Raw genomic sequence first — 21,476 nt, forward strand, 5'->3', positions numbered from 1 at the left:
ATAGATTATGCAATTCTTTCAGTATCTTATTTTGTGTTCAATGTCAAACACAAAATAAAATACAGGCATACCCCAGTTATTATATGACATATTACGTTCCAGACCACCCTCTTTATAGTGAATCGCTGGTGAATCAAAGATGCTGAAGGAAGAGTATTATGGTGGGATGTGGACATAAGAAACAGATAGAGAATATACTTTGAGGGACTTTTGAATGAGGAAAATGCAAGGACTCACAGAGAAGATGGGCAGCCTTCTGAGGGGATGGTGCAGAACATCAGTAGAGTGGAAGTGATGGAGGTCATGAAGAGGATGAGGAATGGAAGGCACTGGGGGAAGAGGGAATTGACCTGCTGTGGGACCTGTTCATGAAAGTTTGCCAACAGGAAAATATACCCGAGGAATGGAGGGAGAGTACTCTTGTAAAGGGATGCACAAGACTGTAAAAATTACAGAGGAATAAAGTTGATGTCCCACACAATGAAAATCCTAGAAAGGGTTCTTGATGGAAGATTGAGGAAGGAGGTGGAGATTGCAAAGGAACAATTTGGCTTCATGCCTGGTAGATCAACAACAGATGCTATCTTTGGGTTATGGCAGTGATGGAAAAGTTTCGAGAGAAACAACGGGAGCTACAGCTGGCATTTATTGATCTAGAGAAAGCATACGATAGAGTGCCAAGGCAAGAAATCTTGAGGTGTCTGAGGGAGAAGAAGGTTCCGGAGAAATATGTCAGGTTGGTGCGGGAGATGCACAGAAATGTGAAGCCAAGTGTTCGGACCTGTCTGGGACAGACAAAGTTTTCAAGTAACAGTTGGCTTCCATCAAGGGTCAGCATTAAGTCCGTTTCTGTTTAACATTGTGATGGAGTGACGGAGGAGGTGAGAGAAGATGCACCTTGGACAATGTTGTATGCAGATGACATGCTGTGTGCAGATTCAAGAGAAGAAGCAGGAACTAAACTGGAAAGATGGAGAAAAGTACTGGGAGAGAGAGAGAGAGGTATGAAACTGAGCAGAAGTAAGACAGAGTATATGTGTTGCACAGTGGACAGCAGCCAGGAAACAGATCTGGAGCTGGAAGGAAATGTTATCAGGAAGGTGAGGGACTTTAGATATTTAGGTTCAACAGTGGAAGAAGATGGAGAAGCCAAGAAGGAAGTGGGATGCAGGATACAAGCGGGTTGGAGGAACTGGAGGGAGATGGCAGGAGTGTCATGCGATAAGAGGGTGCCGATCAATCTGAAAGACAAAATCTATAGGACAGTAGTGAGGCCAGCTATGACGTATGCTATAGAAACTGTGGCCCTGAGGAAAAATAACATCAGCAGGATGGAAGTAGCAGAGATGAGAATGCTTAGGTGGATGTGCGGTGTGACCAGAAACGATAGTCTGAGAAATGACTATGTAAGGGGAACAGTGAAAGTTACGAACTTAGGAGCGAAGATACAGGAGGCAAGGTTGAGATGGTTTGGTCATGTGATGAGAATGGAGGACGAATATGTGGGAAGAAGGGTCATGCAGATGGATTTGCAAGGAAGGAGGAAGCATGGGCGGCCAAAGAAGAGATGGAGGGAGCTGGTAGAAGAGGACTTGAGGATGAAGAACTTGGATGTGATGACAGCCCAAGACAGGAGGATGTGGAGGAGACTCATCATCAACAGTGACCCCACTTAAGTGGGAGAAGCTGCAGAAGAAAAAGTGGGATTCAAACCATGACATAAATAGTTAGAATAAGTATTATTCACTCATTCTGGTAAATAATAAAAATATCAGCTGTTAATAATAATTTATTAATAAATTATTAACTGATATTTCCCTAGTATAAAATTATCACAATAGACATGAACAATGTTGGAATAAAAAGCAACTTTCTTTAAAAAAAAAGTGCAGCACATAAACATATCATATAACAACAATCATCCATGTAATTGTTACTTTAAAATTAAAGTAACATTTTGTATTCACAAAAAAGTCCATTATAATTACTCTGTGTTTATTAAACAACAAGTCATGTTCAGGTCTGAAGGTTATCTCTGCATGAAAATATCTGAGCAACAATACCTATTGGAATATAGTATCCTAATGATGAAAGATGGAAATGGTGTATCATGGTGCAACTTAGCCTGTGATCATTGATTATAGTATGTAAATCTTGATAGCTACTATGAAGAATTTTTTGTTGCTTAAAATATTCATAATAAAGAATTTGTCCTTATCATATACTAGTATGATAATGCTCTGCACAACAAAGCGAAGTTTGCATAGCTGTAATAACAAAGGCAATTCAACTGCAGGGATAAGGTGTAGAATGAGCTGCAATGCTGAACTGCACATATCACTTAATTCATTTCTAAATAAAGTAAAGTAAGAGCTGTCATTTTTCTGAGAAGCAAAAAACAACTGGCTGCAAATGCTAAAGTTTACAAGTGGCATTAAAGCCAGCAATAATTTTCTACATAAACGTGCTTCATCACACTTACTACTGTCTGAATACTGTTTTTAGTATGATGTACATATATAAAATTGCATGCAGTTTCCTTCATCTTGCAATAAAAGCAAAACATCTATTCTTAAAGGTACATTACATGATATAATAGTCATGTCATGACTAAATTAATGAATAAGGCCAACAAGTTAATGTTATTTAATTTGGTTCCTGTATAGCCTTGTGGTTAGTGAAGTTACCACAAACAGGTAACTTCAATAACCACAAGGTTTTTCTAATCACTGAGTAGAACTTTTGTTTGGACTTTTATTGGCTTGTTTCTTGAGTTAGCCAATCTTTGGACAGGCAAGTAGTACTTTCCCAAAAACTTGATTTTTAACCAACCCCCAAAAAATTGTTCCACAGAACACATTTATTATTATGGCTATATATTAATAACCCTAACTGTTTGAAATCCATAAGCAGCCAGTCTCCACCTGTTGCCTGCCATACTCTCACCATCCTATAAATCCACAAATTGTTAGTAGCTATAAATTCTGCTACTATCGTCACTGATGACTACAGGTGGAGACTGGCTGCTTATGGATTTCCAAGAGTTAGGGCTAAGCAGTCTGCTGTTTCCTGGGGAAGGGGAATAGGTCATTGTGTTCTTTCTGCATGCTGCCACTGCTCTGATAACTATTTGCTTGTTTTCACTTATGGACAAGTATAGGGTTAGTCCACAAAAAAGAGTTTAGTGCAAGTTGACTAATAACATATTTATTATTATTATTATTTAATAACAGTATTTTAATGAGTAATTTTATAAAATATATATGTTTTAAATTATTTATGGTACTATAGAATTTCAAATGATATGATAATAAGAAATGCCAAGCTAAAAAACGACCCTATCATGTTGATTCTCACAAAACATAAAGAGAGAAACAGTTTTGAGAACAGTGAAAAGGACTGTTTCTATTTTAAACATAATTTTAAGATAAATGATATCATTCCAATGATAACCACCAATACTCACCAGTCCAGCATGAGCCATAATTTTTAGTTCAAGTGCATAGGAATGTGTTTCACCATCAGCACCCAATTCAGCAACACGAGGATGTCTGTTTTCATTCGACAAGAAAAAAAAGTTTCCTTTACCACCAGCACCACCTCTAGCAGCAATAAATTTTGCACTATCAGAACTTAGATCAGCAACTACGTTTCCATTTTTTTTAACAATAGTTCCAAGGGGGACCTAAAACCCAGAAGGTAAACTATATCACAAAATATTCATAGTGAAGAATTTAGGGAAACAAAAACACGTGTCAGAATACTTATAATTAAGAAAAAATAATATTAGAATATAAATCATAATAAATACTAAATAATATTAAAATTTTATTTTAAAATAAATAAGTAATTATTCCAACATGTGTGTTTTTGTCTCCATAAATTCTTCACTATGAATGCTGACCACCATGAAGCCTTAGAAAAAGTATATCACAAATACACATATATGAACCTGAAAACAAACCATCATTTTAAAATTCCTCACAACTGAAACTGCTAAGAAGAAAAAATGCAAATATTTTCTTGCATTTTATATTTACTGATTTCAAATTTATGGATAACTTTACTCTGTTAATAAATACATTAATTGAAAAAAATTATATTAATGTAATTTCAGACAGGATATAGCACCATTTAGAACATTAATTCTTTATTCTTAATTAAGTCAGAATATTTCCATAACTTTCTCAAATGATCACTTACTGGAGTCCCCATCCATGAACATTAATAATAATGTATCATATATTAGTAGAAGAACTGAATGTAGCATGTCCCATTTTCATTTTTAAATTCCATATATAAAAATGTTGAAAGACAAGCAGTCATCAGATTTTGCTATATAAACAAGTTATATAATATTCAATTAAAAGAAAAAAAAAAGACTTGCAGATGCAGTGTGGTTAGCAAACAGTGCTGTGGAAAAGAATCCCAATGTGTGTGATACCACAAACCTGATAATAATCAGGAGGTGTGAAGTGGCTTGGAGAAAAAAAAAAAAAAAATCCATATTTGCTCTCTAGAGAAAGGTTTGTGGATTACAGGAATCAAAAGAAATTAATATCAACCAGATCAAGCTTTTCAAAAATGGAAGGAGGTGTGAAACAAACTTGCATACTTTTGCCAATGCTTTTTAACCTATATTTGGAATATATAATAAACCTATCATTTTTTTTTTATTATTTTTTTTTTTTGGTTTAACCAATAACAATACAATTTGGTCGGCTGAATCCCAAATTGCCAGCCCATCCTCGTTCGTTCAGTAGCCTAGTAGATACCCAACAGGGTGCACCACGAAAAGGTGAGGATTGGACATTAGGTCAGAAGCCCTGGTCAGTTCTTTGCATTCCTTTAAAGGCTATGTAGAGGTCTCCTCTCAGTTATACAGCTTTGACCCTTAAGCACCCCCTGAAAACAAACCCCAAATCAAGATCACCAGAGTTAAAGATCGGTACTATCAACGTGAGAAGCCTGAATGGCAAAGAAATGGAGCTAGCTGAGGAATTAGATAAGTACCAGATAGACATAAGAGGGGTGACTAAAACAAAAAAGGCAAAAACTGGTGAGAGCTTTCTGAGCAATAAATACAAAATGTTATATTCAGGCAATGAAAATGAAGGAAAAGAAGGAGTAGCCATAGTATTCAACACAAAATACGAGGCTAATCTTCTTGAATGGCAGTCAGTCTCAAGTAGAGTAATGTGAGCAAATATGAGAATGGGGAACTGGACAATGAGACTTATTTGTGCCTATGGTCCCACAGAAGGTTCTACTAAGGTAGAAGTGGAGGAATTTTTTGAGGCTCTAGAGAAAACTACTGACGCAATGAAAAAGGAAAAGTTGGTCCTTGTTGGGGATCTAAATAGCAGAGTAGGAAGTGATTGTCAGACATACAAAAATGTTTTGGGAAAATTTGGAGAAAAGAGCAAAGCTAATAATAATGGCAAATATCTGTTGGATTTCTGCTCAGGACATGGACTGGTTATTACTAACATCATGTTCCAACATAAAAATGTGCACAAATTCACATAGAGAGAAGAGGCTAGGAATAAGAAAAGTCTCATTGACTATGTTATTGTTGATAGTGATGTTTTCTCCCTTGTGCAGGACACCTGAGTGTACAGAGTGTCCTGCACAATTTCAATATGAAAATTGAATTTCATATTGAAAAGAATAACATGTAAGAAAGTTTTAAAGCGAATAAAAGTTGAGCAGCTCTCAGATGTGAACTGTAGACTAAAATACACAAAGATTATTGAAGAATAAATGAAAGAGTTTGAGAACAGGAATCAAACCTTGGAGGTTCAGTGGCAAAAACTCTGAAGAAAACATTGACTGATTCTGCCAGAGAGGCATGTGGTGAGGTTGTCTGCAAGGATAGAAAAATCAGAACTCCCTGGTGGACACAGGAAGTTAAAGAGGCAGTGAAGGAAAAGAAGAAAGCATATCAAAAGTTCCTGTCAAATAAGTCAGCTTTTGCTCTTAGAGAATATAGAGACAAATGCAAGAATGCTAAACACTGTGTAAAACTAGCTAAACAAAAGTCATGGGAGGACTTTGGCAAGAATATAGAAAATAAATATCAAAGTGGCAAAATATTCTGGAGGTTGTTGAAGAAGCCTAGGAATGGAGGAAAGAGTGCTGTAAAAGCAGTTAGAGATGATAAAGGTGACATGAAAATGGGAGAAAAGATGTCCTTGAAGTATGGAGATATTACACTGAAAAACTGCTAAATGAAACAAGCAGTGATGACAGCACAGTGGTAAAAAGCACTGACCAGGCATGCAGTCAGGAATACATATCCATACTTGAAGTAGAAAAAGCTATCAAAGGCTTGAAATGTGGAAAGGCAGCAGGAGTAGATGATATTCGACCAGAAATGCTGAAGTATGGTGGTATAAGAGTTTTACAGTGGCCGCGCTGCATAGTTCAGAAAGCCTGGACAGAGGGACGAATTCCTGATGACTGGAGTAGAGCTCTCATAGTACCCATATATTAAAAGGGAAATAAAACTGAATGTGAGAATTACAGAGGTATTTCCCTACTGAATGTTCCTGGTAAGATCTATGCAAGTATACTTGAGAAAAGGTTGAGAAGAATTGTGGAAGAAAAGCTTGGTGAAGAACAAGCTGGATTCAGGCCAAATAGAGGCTGTGAGGATCAGATCTTCACTTTTGGACAAATAGTCGAGAAAGCATGGGAATATAATAAAGATCTGTATTTAAGTTTTGTCGATTTGGAAAAGGCATATGACAAGGTGCCAAGAGAGAAGCTATTTAATAAGCTACAGTTATATGGTGTCAATGGGGCATTATATCAAGCAATACTTAGTCTTTATTTGAGTTGTAAGTCAGCAGTTAGAATTGAAGGAAGTACAGGAAGATGGTTTAATGTTAAATCTGGTGTGAGACAAGGATGTACATTATCCCCTCTGTTATTCATTATCTATATGGATCACATTATTAAGGAAAGCGGTATTAAACATGATATCAAAATTGGAGATGTTAATGTCAGCTCTTTGCTTTATGCGGATGATGTTATACTTCTAAACAAATCCGCTACAAGTCTGCAAGATTCTCTGACTAAATTGAATAGCTGTTGTAATAGATATGGTATGAAGGTCAGCAATAAAAATACAAAGACAACGAAAATAGGCAGAATCATTGAAAATGTCAACTGTGTTGTGAATGGAAAACCTGTGGAACAAGTAATACATTTCAGCTACTTAGGCACAATTTTTACTGAAGATGGTAAATTAAATATAGAAATAAACAACAGAATCAGCAAAGCTGGTATGGTGGGAAGTCAATTGAATAAATTCATATTCAAAATTGAGGATATTAGGAAAGAACTTGACATTGTCAGCATCCAGGAATGCGTTAGCAGAGATAATACCACCTGAGATTATCTCTGCTTAAACAGAATGGGCGAAGAAAGATTAGCAAAACAAGTGTTCTCTGCCAGGTTGGCAGCAAAATGACCCAGAGGAAGACCAAGATATAGGTGGATTGATATGGTACAAAGTGCCTTAGATGATAGAAATATAAGATCTGATAATGTTGGAGTCTTGACAAGTAACAGACTGATTTGGAGGAAAATTGTAGATAGGAAGTTGGTAATGATGTAATTTTTTTCATGTAGTACTATCATATCCTGTACACCCCTTGAGGGTACATGGCAAGAATTTGATGATGATAAACCTATCTTCTTCACTATGAAGCAGCTAAGTTCCTTAGAAAATAGTGGTGCTGGAATTGACACACTTTTTTAGTCAATAGTTATAATCACAAAACTCTAGAAAATAAATACCAAATACTCTACCTTCCCTAATATACAAGACCATAACAAAACTTACTATTCCATATAATTGGGACACTTATCTGAAAAGATATTCAGAGTGCTTAATAAAGACCAATTCCACACTACATTTAAAGTATATATTAAATTGCCAACCCTTATCCATTCACCTAAGGACAAGCTCTCTCCTTATTCACATCCAGAAGTATATGAAGTGTCCTTTACTTGGCTTACTATGAACAGACAAAAAGATCTGTTGACATCCATCTAGGAGAACATTAGATACATTTGGTACCATCATTATGGCAAGTTGAGACCAGCAGACCATGCTTTACACACTCCTTTACACAGGACAAAAGGACTATACAGAAGCAGGGCTGGCCTTCTCTATAAAGGGGCCCGGATGCAAGAAACCTTTTGGTGCTCTAAAATATTTTTCAAAGGTAAAAATTAAAGGATTCGAAATAAACGTATTGTAAAACCTCTTACCTGCAAATGATTTTGGCACAGTAAAACAAAAAAACACATTCGAAATATAATAGGTTAACATAACATTTATGAACACAAAACAAAAGTATTAAATAATTAGAATAAATAAATATTTAACACAAACAAAAATAACCTGGCTCACCAACTAGTGCACAAAAACTATTTACAATTAATTATTGTTTAAAGTTATAAAAAAAAAGTTTACTATTTAGGGTCCTAGTTTTACTAACATGTATACTGCTTAATATGTATTTATTTAATTATGCGATTTTTTTTTTGCTATGTCATTAATCATTTCCGAAAAATTATAATTTTTGGCAATTTCCTTTTTGATGCTTAATATAGCAAGTGCATTTAAGCGTTCTTCGCACATACTTGACTAAAGATAATTCTTTATCAATTTTAATTTGCTAAAAGAACGCTATGCACTTGCTATAGTAACTGGTAACGTAAAGAAAATTTTCAATACAGTTAGTACATTTGGAAATAGTTCATTATAACTATTATTTAATATATATTGCAATATATCTTGTGCATTATTTACATTTTTTTGGTCCAAGATCAATTCTCGTAACAAATCAATTTCCTGGAATATGTCTTCATTTACATCTTTACTATAATATTTTACAAAATCCCTTGAGTGGTTTCTAGTTCATTTTTTTCTAATGTTTTTATATCAGTGATTAATTTAAAATAAAAAATAACATTGGGTATATTTTTAAATCTCTCATCTATTTGTACAATAATAGTATCAATCACAACGTTGAAAAAGTGACATCTAAATTCCTCTATCGGGTTTAGTAATACTTCATCTTCTGCTAGTTCAGAAAATAATCTTTTTCTAATTCTTTTTTCAGGGAAGTCTTTGGAAATATTCAAGTTTCGTGCTATCATTTTTGCGTCATCTAAAAATGTGTTAAATTTTGACCTTAAATTTTGGATTTCATTTTTAATTTTATTCACTAAATTAAAAGCAGAGTCAAGAACAATTGTTTTTGCTTGAAATAGTTTGTTGATACTGTTAATTTTTGACAATATTGTAAACCACATCGATAAGCTTAAAATAAATGGCATTTCTTGTAATGAATCTAGTTGACTTTTAGCTTCGGATACTGCTGTGTTATCGTAAATTGCACCAATAAACTCTTCTAAGGCATTATAAGTTTGTTCAAACTGTGTATACACTGCATCTATTTTGGCTTCCCATCGAGTATCACATAATGGTTTAAGTGTAATATTTAAATGCTTTTGTATAATTTCCCACCTTTTTGTAGATGCAGAAAATACACAGTATAAACGTTGCAATATTCCGAAATTTTTTTTACAATATATACTACTGGAAGCAGCATCACAAATTATCAAATTAAAAGAATGTGATAAGCAAGGTACATAAATTGCATGAGGGTTTAAACTAATTATTCTAGATTGTACGCCTTTATATGTTCCCTTCACATTGCTACCGTTATCGTATGCATGCCCTCTACAATTCATAATATCTAAATCAAGCTCACCTATTCTTTTTAGAAGCGAATTTGTTAGTCCTTCACCAGTCACATCAGTTACTTCAATAAATCCTATAAATGACTCATTTATAATTAATTTTTTGTCTACAAAATTTACATATCTAATAATTATTGAAGTTTGTTCCTTGTGAGGAATATCAGGAGTACAATCCATTTGGATACTGTAATATATGGATGCTTTTATATCGTTTTTAATTTTATTAAGGACTTCATTACCTAATGCAGCAATAATTTCCTCTTGAAATCTATGCGCCAGATGATACTACTACTACTACTACTCCTTGGCATTACTGTCCATTTAGGACCTGGGCCTGTCTCAGGATAGCCTTCCATTCTTCACGATTCTGTGCCTTGCTCCTCCAGTTCTTTACTCTCATTTTCTTTAAATCATCCTCCACATCGTCAAACCATCTCCTTTTTGGTCGTCCTCTGGGCCTAGATCCACCTGGTCCAGACACAAAGACCTTTTTTTTTATGGCTCTATCATCCCCCATTCACTGAACATGTCCTAGCCATCTCAGTCTTCTCACCTTTATTTCAGTAATAATATCCACTTCATTGAATTTCTGCATTATTTCTTTGTTATTCCTCACTCTCCAAAGTTCATTCTCATTAATTGGGCCAAAGATTTTTCTTAATACCTTTTGTTCCCATATTTGTAATTGGTTTTGATCTCCCTGGATCATTGTCCATGTTTCGCAGCCATACAAAAGCACAGGTTTGAGGATTACTTTATATAGCTGGATTTTACTTTTTATCGAAATCAAATTAGATTTTAATAGTGGCTGAATACTATAATAAGTTCTATTTGCAGCAGCTATTCTATATGTAATTTCAACTGACATATCATTACTTTTTGCTATTACTGAACCCAAATATTTGAACTGCTGGACTCGTTCAAAGGTTTCTTCATCTACTGTGAAACTTTGGCCGTTTCCCAATTTTTGTTTATCTCTGGCAACAATTAAGTATTTTGTTTTAGTTTCATTTGTTTGTAGTCCCATTTTCCTTACCTCCGCTCTCATTTGTCTATAACCTTCTCTAAGGCTTCTCTCAGTCCTTGCAATACAGTCCACGTCATCCGCAAAAGCCAAAAGCTGTAGACTTCTATTCATAATAGTTCTACCTCTGTTTATAATTACATTTCGTATTACCATTTCAAGGCATAGGTTGAAAAGCATTGTTGATAGTTGATCTCCTTGTCGTAATCCTGAACTCAGGTGTGAGTTCGCCCTGTATTTGCACTCTACCCATGGTATTTCTGAGTGTCATTTTAACTAATCTTATCAGTTGAGGTGGAATTTGGAATTCCTTCATGACTTTAAATAGCTTATCTCTATTGATGTTATCATAGGCTTGTTTAAAGTCCACAAACAAATGGTGAAGATTGATATTGAACTCGTAGCATTTCTCCATGATAGTTCATACTGTAAAAATCTGGTCTACTGTTGATCTATCATACCTAAAGCCACATTGGTAGTCGCCCAGCGTTTTTTCTATAAAGGGTTCCAATCTAGTTGCCAGTACCCTTGCAAATATTTTGTAAATTACTGCTAACAGTGATATTCCTCTATAATTTTGGCACAGAGACTTGTCATTTTTCTTATGTATAGGAACGATAATAGCAGTGTCCCATTCAGTAGGCATAGATTCAGTTTCCAATACCTCTGACAAGCACTTATGTATTTTGATTAATAGTGATTGCCCACCGTATTTTAATAGCTCAACTGGTATTCCATCTTCACCAGGTACATTATTATTTTTCATTCTCTTTAGGGCTAATTCCACCTCATTTAATTCTGGTGCTTCCTCTGTCTCAGCTTTTCCCATACTTACCAGAGGTTTGTTAAAATCGTCGTCTTCTTCTGGAACGTTATTTTCCAAGCTTGTTTTGTCCTGAAGGAGATCTTCAAAATGTCCTCCTTTCCAAGTTTCCCTCATGGTCTCTCTCTGCAGAAAGTTGTTCTGGGTTGAAATCCACCTTTAATTTCCTTTATCTTATTATACATTTTTTTAATTTGTCCTGTATTCTTCAAAATCTCAATTTCATTTAGCCTTGCCTTTTCCCATTCACGTTTCTTTCTTCTACACATCTTTTTGGCTTGTTTTCGTTTTTCTCTATATTCATTCTCATTTGTCAAGTTTTTCATCCAAGCATCTTTAGACGAGCTGTATTTCTGTCTTCAACACATTTTCTACATTCCAAATCATACCATTCATTTCTTTTATCATTGTTTCTGAATCCCAGGACTTCTTCAGCCACTTTAGTAATTTTAATCTTGATCCCTTCCCATTTTTTATCTATAGTCATATTAATTATATGTTCATCCTCATTTGCTTCATTTATTTCTTCTCTCAATCTTTCAATATATTTTTGTCTAATTTTTCCATCTTTTAATTTTTGGATGTCATATCTTGGTGTTCTCTTTCCTCTACCTACTTTATTAATTTTTATCCTTTGTTTATATTTAATTCTTAACAAGTAATGATCCGTATCACAATCTGCTCCTCTAAAACTTCTTACATCAATGATATCTGTCGCATGTCGTCTATCAATCATCACATGATCTATCTGATTTTCCGTTATTCCATCTGCCAATCTCCAGGTAACTTTATGTACTTTTTTATGTGGAAAACAGGTTGTACATATGATTGTATTTTTGCTACTTGCAAAATCAATTAGTCTCATGCCATTTTCATTACTTTCTTCGTGTGCACTATCTCTTCAAATTGTTGGTCGGAAGGCCTCTTCCTTTCCTATTTTGGCATTCATGTCTCCTAGAACCATTTTTACACATCATGTTTCAGTGCCTGATCATGTATCTTCTCCAATAATTCATAGAAATTCATCTTGTCTTCTTCACAAGAGTACTCAGTTGGTGCATGTACACATATAAGTGAAATATTGAATATCTTAAACTTTATTCTCAGTACACAAAGTCATTCATTAACTGGTCTAAAATCAAGAACCAAGTGTTTTCATTTTTTATTAACCAAAAATGCAGTGCCAAAGGCTGACTTTTCGCTGTTCGCCCTGGTTCCCTGGCGAAAACAACGGGGGCCTTGTTTAACCGGGCGACGCCCCAGCCGGCATGAAATTTTGTCATGTCGTACCATCATTTTTTATTTTGGTTTAACCAATAAGAATACAATTTGGTCGGCTAAATCCCAAATTGCCAGTCCATCCTCATTCGTTCAGTATCAAAGTAGATACCCAACAGGGTGCACCACAAGAAGGTGAAGATTGGACATTAGGTCAGAAGCCCTGGTCGGTTCTCCGCATTCCTTGAAAGGCTATGTGGAGGTCTCCTCTCAGTTATACAGCTTTGACCCTTAAGCACCCCATAAATAAATAAAAAATACGTTTCTGCAAATGTGTACTGACTGTGCCCACTCGATCGTGAGGCCCAGGTGCATTGCACCCACTGCACCCCCCCCCTCCCCCCCAGATGGCTGGCCCTGTACAGAAGTTATTACAAGTTAGAAAGACTGTTTTTGGAATCAGCAACTGCTTTAAAACATGCCCAAAAACTCAACAAGTGTGGCTATATTAATTTACCAAAAATCTAGAAGACAATCATTTGAAGATCAAATTGATACTTGTCAACCTCTCCGTATATATCCAACAACATATGGTGACAAGTACGACTTTAGTTCAGATGTGGTTACATTATAATTTGTCTAGAACAAGCTTAGTTTTAAACTGTTTCCCACTATTAACTAAATGTTATTGTTTGCATATTGTGGGAAACTGTTTTGTTCTTGGAAGATGCTAGGTAGAAAACTAGTGAAATATTAGCAACTAAGTAAATAAATATATTATTTATTTTCTTATTAGAGCCTTGTATTATGAATTAAACCATGATTAAAGAAACTTTGTAGAGATACCATTCTTCCTCGATTCCATTTTAAAACTAAGCTTGTCCTAGACAAAATATAATAATAATAGTATTAATAAATAAAATAGTAAAATAAAAAAGTATGTGAGAAATTTGCAATGCTGAAAAGTTCACCTGTACTATTGTATGTTCTGCATTTGCTCCTTGCATGTGCTTACTACGTCCCTGAGTTCCTGGATGACCACAGTACAGAGAATTAACATTTTCTAAAGATTTCACATTTATATCAGCTGTAAATAGAAATGTAGAATTGTAAATCAGTGTATTTAAATTTTCTGAAAGACAATATATATATAATTTTATTTCGGCAAAGGGACAGTACTTAATTTCTTTTCATTTTTGAAAAATAAAAATAAAAAATTACATTTTTAAAAATAAAACTTTCAATCAACTTTCATATTAGGACTATCAAGATATTAAAAGAACAGGAAATTGCTTAAATTCCATGGCTTAATAGGAATAGGTAAAATATTTACAATGAATTTCATTAATGGATTTTTAATAAATTTCATTTGGTTTTTGAAAGCCAAAGTATTTGCATGAAAGATTATAAATTGGAAATAATAATAATTCTGTGAGCATTTACATTTATTTCTAATCAGAATTTTGATGATTGTACGTAAGTAAATGACATTAACAAAATAAAATGCAGAAAACTGGGGGATGGGGAGGTTGCATAAAGGTCAGAACAAGATAACTGAGAAGAGATCCCCACATAGACTTTACTGAATGTTTGAGAGGTGATTGGGGCGTCTTACCTGATATCAAATCTTCCCCTCCCTTCTCATAGCGCATCCTGTTAGTAGATATCTGCTTTGATACTTGAACAAATGAAGATGGGCTGGCAATTTCACCGGGGGGAGGGGTAAGGTACAGCAGTGTAAAGTCAGCTATTGGAATAAACCCATCATTAGCAGAACTTAATCACCACAACATGAGAAGTATCATATCAACAAAACTGAAACTAAGATGACTAAAATAGGTGACATGACATACTGCTAAATAATAGCTATAAGATGTTATATTCTAACAATAAAAATGGAAAAGGAAGAAGCTATAGCAGTTAATACTAAACATGAAGTAAACTTCTGAATGGCAAGTAATTTCAAGTAAAGCAATATGGACAAATTACAAAATGGAGAAATTGTGTAATGAGGCTTATTTATGGCTATAGTCCCACAGAAAGTTCTACTAAGACACTAGTTTTTTTGAGTCACTAGAGAGGACAGCTGACATAAAGAAAAAGGAAAAGCTAGTTGTTCTTCTTGCAACAGCTTGAAATGTTTTTAGAAAATTAGGAGAAAAAGGCAAAGTTCATAATAATGGTAAATACTTGCTAAATTTCTGTTAAGGACATGGCCTAGGTTCATCTATTAGAAACACCATGTTTGAATATAAAGATGTGCATAAATTCAAATAGAGAAAACCAATAAGAAATAACAAGTCATATTGAATATGTCATTGCTGAGTAATTTCTTCATAAGAGCATACAGGGTGTTTGAAGTGGAGCATGACCACCATTTAGTTTTAAGCAGGATAAAAGTGAATGTCATAGAGGTAGAAAACCCCACCAGAAACATACTTAAAAGTTTTAACCACTTTACTAATTAATTTTCAGAGAAAACACTGATAAAAAATACCTAATTTTATTATCATAATTTTAATTTTTCAAAAAATGTAATTTTAAATAAAAATTTGCTAATAATATTGCACCTATGTGTAGAACAATGGCAGCCAAGATGGCTTTGTTGGGCAAACTAAATTTGTGTGATTTTGTTCAGTGCAAAATTTATGAGTATATTCATTATGAAAGTTGAAAGATTCATGGAAGGAGAATGAAACTGCTGAGAGAGTGTGTGTATAATAAATGCTTTGAAAGTGAATGTGGAGAGAACAATTTATGTGATAGTAGAGTAGAGAGGATTGATGCAAAGAGGGGAAAAATGTAAACATCAGTGATAATACTGAAAGTGCAGTGCAGAAGTTCAGGAGAACATAGAAGACCCGAATAAGCAAATAGTACGCTTGCATGTAGTTCTTCACAGGACAAAGTGCGAGATTGAAAGGCTGCAGAAACAGCAAGACATCAGTCAACTAAAAACAGAAAACAGACCTGAAGCCAAAAAAGAAAATTGTAATAAAAATTGAGAGAATGAACATAATTGTAACTGTTTGTTCCAGCCCAAACAATTACTTACAGTGATTCTATGATAAGGGGAGATCTTCATGAAAGTGCTATAAAAACTTGTTTCCCGTGCAAAAATTTAAAAATTTATAATATTAGAAGTGCTGTCAGAATATTATTATTATTATTTCAGGTGACTCCAGATGACAAATTATCACTCATTAAAGTTATTTCAGACAAATTATCACTCACTAAGGTTATTTCAGACAAATTATGGAGACTATAACCATGTTAGAAATAATTATTTTCAGTTCTTGATGTTTCGACCTTCATATTAAGGTCACCATCATCAGCGATTATCAGTCCACTGCTGGATGAAGGCCTTTCCAAGACTGTCTATCCATGGCTCTCCTTTCCCAAGTCACTCCTGTAAATCTGATGATATCATCAATCCACTGTGATTCAGGTCAGCATCATGGTCATTTTTACTCTCATGGAATCCAATCCATTACTTCTTTTGTCCATTGCTGATCTTGTCTTCGAGCAATATATCCAGCCCATTGCCACTTCAGATGTTGCACTCTTTCTATAATGTCAGAAACTTTGGTTTGGTTTCTTATCTATGTATTCCTTTTGTGATTCAGTCATGTGATACCAAGCACACTTCTTTCCATACTAAATTGTGTTGTTCTTAATTTTTGAATTTCCTTTGCTTTTAGAGTCCATGTTTCACAGCCATATGTCAATATAGGAAGAATACAGTTGTTAAAAACTTTTCTCTTCAGACATAATGGTAGTTGGCTTCTTTTGAATATTGAAGTTTTCCAAATGCTTTCCACCCAAGCATCGTGTGTTTAATTTCGTCCATGATATTTTGTTCCATTGATATCTGTTGTCCTAAGTATTATTATTACTATTACTATTATTACGGGCAACTCCAGGGAGTCATTAGACTCATCGAGGGAGGCCCCAAATCATATTCATCACAACTATTTGACATTCATACAGTATCTATCATACCTCGCCTTAAACTCATTCACTGTCACAGCATCCACTACAGACTCAGGGAGCGCATTCCACTCATTCACTACTCTAAAAGTAAAGAACCCAGCTCTAACACCTTTACTAACCACACTTTTGCCCAGTTTCCATGGATGTCCCCTAGTCCTCCCACAACCAGCCCTGTTCTCAAAAATATCTTCTGAATTAATTTTATAGAAACCCTTCAGTAATTTGAATGTCTCAATCATATCTCCCCTCCTCCGCCTATCAACCAATTTTTGCAACCCACAAATCCTCAACCTGTTCTCATATGGTTCATTCCACAGACCTGCTATCATCTTGGTCACTCGCCTCTGGATCCTCTCCACCTCCTCCCCATCAAGAAGAAACCTAGGTGACCAAATCTGAGCACAGTAGTCTAGATGGGGTCTTATCAAGGCTCGATAGAGAGGAACAATAACCTGCTTGTCTCTGCTTGTCAACGTATTCTTCAGCAACCAAGTGATTTGCTGAGCTGTTTTGGTCACTTTTGCAATGTGTCCCCTAAATTTCAATTCCTTATCCACCAACACTCCTAAATCTCGTGCCTCATCAATTTCCTGGAGCAGGGTTCCACCAATGCAGTAAACTGCCGCCAATCTTTTCACCCCAAAATGCATAACCTTACATTTTGCCACATTAAACTGACATCCATTCTCCTTAGCCCAGACCTCCAATCTATCCAAATCATCCTGCAAAATTTTGACGTCATCTGCATTCACTATTGCCCTACCCAAGTTACATTACAAGTATATGTAATGATCTACTTGTTTAATTTCATTGTTATTGATTTTTATTATTTCTCGTTGGACATAGCTATTTAACATAACTTGGGTCTTCTTTAGGTTTATTATCAGGCCAGCTGTTTAGCTAGTAATTTGAAATTCATGGATATGGGTCTGTAATTCAAGCACAGTTGAAGTAAGATAACTATGCCATCTGCAAAGTGTAAATGGCTTAAATAGTTTCCATTTATCTTCAGACCTTTCTCTTCCCAATCTAGAAGTTTGAATATTTCCTGGATACACTTTCTCCGATAGCCCACCATGGGGTATACTGTATTCACTGCACCTGTAATCTGCTCTATACAGGGAAAACAGGATGCACAATTCCTATCTGAAAAAAAAGGAACATAAATGAAACATTAAAACATCAAATTTTAATTAATAACTATGATAAAGCTGGTCTTTCTGATCATGCCCTGAACACTCTACACAGAATTAACTAGAAAGGCACCTGTTGTTTACATCACACCAAAACATGGTATGAACCTAAATTTAAGGTGGCTTGTGAAATTCTTATCAACCACCCTAATCTTAACAATAATGATGGTCTAAGAATCCCACTAATATGGAAGGCACATATTCTACCCACATAACCTTTCTATCTAAGAGTTAATTATAAATAGGACTATAGGTAATCCAGGATCTTAACTGTAATATAACAACTCTGATGTTAAATTAGGACATCACTTTTACTGTAACAAAACTATCTATAAGAAATTGTTCTCTGATGTTGTCATAAATAGAATATAGCTTTGATATAGTTATTTAATTTTAATTAATTCTTTTATTTTATTATTATTTTTTCATAAAAGGCCAGGGGCAGTAGAATAACTGTTGATCAAATCATTGTCTCTTTGGCATACTGTGTGAAATGTAATATAGCTTGTCTCTGTATATGTGTGTGTGTGTACTCCAGATGATGACCTTAATTTAATATGAAGGTTGAAATGTCAGGAAATGAAAATAATTATTTCTAACACAGCTGTAGTCTCCATAATTTGTCTGAAATTAATGCTGTTCACCATGTGTAATACTAAAGGAAAGGACTCATTAAGGTTAATCTTCCACAGTCATTCATCCTCTTACTTGCTAGATAACGAAACTTTTTTGCCTTCTTTGCCAAGCTGATCACCATTCTTACCTGAACCTTGTACTGATCATGAGTTTGCTGGTCACCTTTCTCTTTATATATCCTCCAAAGAATTTTCTTCTTCTGCAGCTTGTGCTTAATGATATTACTCATCAATCTAATTCTTATTCAATGAACCCTCCTTACCCTAGGTATACAATTTAATACTGCTTCCTCTAGATGACCTTAACTATATCCCATGCACTACTAACATTCTTACCCTGCAATGTTTTATGCCATGGTACAGATTTAAGCTTTTTCCTAAGCATGTCATAATCACCTACCTTATAGTTTCACAAATATCCTTTCTTTATAGAATATTCTTCATGAAAGTCAAGACCACATGGTCACTTTCACCAATTGGAGGTTATGTTGTCACGTTGGTCATGGACAGCCCCTTCTGATTTTATGACCAGGTCCAATACTCCCCCCCCCCCTAGTCCCCTCCATCACATGCTGCCTTAAATAATTATCTCTTAGCAGGTGTATAAATTCTATTTCCTTCCTACCATGATCTTTCTTCCTTCCAGTCTATATCTCCATAGTTGAAGTCCCCCATAATAATCACTCAACCAGTACTCATTGTACTAATTTGGCAATGCATGTTTTCCAGATCATCTGTAGCATTCCCTGGCCTATAGCAACAACGAACTATATATTTTGTCTTAGTGGCCTTAATCTCACACCATATTGTTTCAAATGTACAGCCACTCTTCTGCATGTCTCCTATTCCTTTTGGCTGTAATTCATCTGCTATCATCAGAGGTACTCCTCCATCCATCCTATTTGGCATTAGTTACACTAACTAATGTCGAAAAAGCATCCCTCTTGTTCCTGATACTTCTAGCATTAGTATATAGAAACTGCAGCATCCTTTTAGTCCACCACCCATCTTTACTTTCTGAAATGACTACCCTATTCAATATTTTTGCTTGAAAGACTAGACTCCTCACTTGGTCATTCTCACACTAACTTGCTTCATGGGTGCCTTCATACAAACTCACTTGCTTCCACCCTAATTGCTTAAGTTTCCCTGAATTTGCAATTCAGCATACTCAGTGAACAAAGCTCTCTCCAGACACCCAAAACCATTCAGATACAGTAAATCAGAATTATACAAATCCTTCTTTTCATCAAACAGAGACCACAGATCCACAAATTCTACATCCTTCCTATTGCACAATCTAAGAACAGACTCATTGACAATTAATGCACTCCTCCTCCTCTCTGTGTGGTAGGAGACTTAAAATCTTCATCTTCTCAATCTTCAGTTTTGCCTCTTCTAATAACTCCTTTACATCCTCTATCATAGAATACTTCTTGCCTTTCAAATGATTTGTACCAACCAAAACAATCATTTCCTTCAACTAATGGTTATCAGCAAATAGTAATTGATTAAATATTATCTAATTATTTTCTAAAGCTATATAAATTGCTGCATCTCATTATTTATTATGGCAAATCAGTAAGTGAAATCTACAGACTGTTAAAAGTCTGTAGATTTCACTACAGACTTAACAGTTTTTTAACTACAGCCTTCTTTCTGAAAAAAAAAAAAAAAAGGCTTTTAAATGGGTTGCCTCATTTAAATATAGCTGTATGGATATCAAGGAAGAACTACAGCCTAGATATCTAATCATATAATGCAACAACAAGGAATTAAAAAAGTGAGTGAATCATCAAAGTCAACAAAAAATAGCATTAGAATTACAGCCACAAACTTTTCAACAATCTGTATTTAAGTTTTGTTGATTTGGAAAAAGCATATGACAAGGTGCCAAGAGAGAAGCTATTCAATATGCTACAGTTATATGGTGTCAATGGGGCATTATATCAAGCAATACTTAGTCTTTATTTGAGTTGTAAGTCAGCAGTTAGAATTGAAGGAAGTACAGGAAGATGGTTTAATGTTAAATCTGGTGTGAGACAAGGATGTACATTATCCCCTCTGTTATTCATTATCTATATGGATCACATTATGAAGGAAAGTGGTATTAAACATGATATCAAAATTGGAGATGTTAATGTCAGCTCTTTGCTTTATGCAGATGATGTTATACTTCTAAATAAATCCGCTACAAGTCTGCAAGATTCTCTGACTAAATTGAATAGCCGTTGTAATAGATATGGTATGAAGGTCAGTAATAAAAAGACAAAGACAATGAAAATAGGCAGAATCATTGAAAATGTCCACTGTGTTGTGAATGGAGATCCTGTGGAACAAGTAAAACATTTCAGCTACTTAGGCACGATTTTAACTGAAGATGGTAAATTAAATATAGAAATAGACAACAGAATCAGCAAAGCTGGTATGGTGGGAAGTCAATTAAATAAATTCATATGGAATAAGAGAGAAATTAGTCGGAACACTAAATTAGCTGTTCAAGAGAGTGTTCAAACCAGTTTTAACTTATGGATCTGAGAGCTGGGTCAGAAGTAAAACACTTGATCTAAGACTAGAGACTGCAGATATGAGAGTCCTGAGAAAGATTATAGGCATGAACAGATGGCATCAATGGCAATATCATATTAAAAACGAGGAGATTAGGAAAGAACTTGACATTGTCAACATCCAGGAATGCGTTGGCAGAGCTAATCTCAGGTGGTATGGTCACTTAAACAGAATGGGCGAAGAAAGATTAGCAAAACAAGTGTTCTCTGCCAGGTTGTCAGCAAAACGACCCAGAGGAA

The 21,476-nt window shown here is 34.9% G+C and overlaps 1 protein-coding gene across 6 annotated transcripts in view; it reads right to left on the bottom strand.

Moving 5' to 3' along the window:
- The window catches only part of LOC150096840 (mitochondrial ribosome-associated GTPase 2), a 74,758-nt gene that overhangs the window by 33,775 nt on the left and 19,507 nt on the right, over positions 1 to 21,476 (bottom strand). For 5 of the 6 annotated variants that reach the window (XM_090407930.1, XM_090407929.1, XM_090407926.1 and 2 more), the window contains 3 exons: positions 14,464 to 14,595; positions 13,820 to 13,935; positions 3,467 to 3,685 (listed from right to left, as the gene is read on the bottom strand). In XM_090407930.1, the coding sequence (XP_090264056.1) occupies positions 3,467 to 3,685; positions 13,820 to 13,935; positions 14,464 to 14,595 (467 nt within the window). The remainder of the gene's footprint in view (positions 1 to 3,466; positions 3,686 to 13,819; positions 13,936 to 14,463; positions 14,596 to 21,476) is intronic. The other variant, XM_090407928.1, reaches the window with a different exon arrangement.

This window comes from Typopeltis vanoorti, chromosome 18 (assembly GCF_054136105.1).
Source record: "Typopeltis vanoorti isolate ZY-2024b chromosome 18, IOZ_Tvanoo_1.0, whole genome shotgun sequence".
NCBI classification, from domain to species: Eukaryota; Metazoa; Arthropoda; class Arachnida; order Uropygi; family Thelyphonidae; genus Typopeltis; species Typopeltis vanoorti.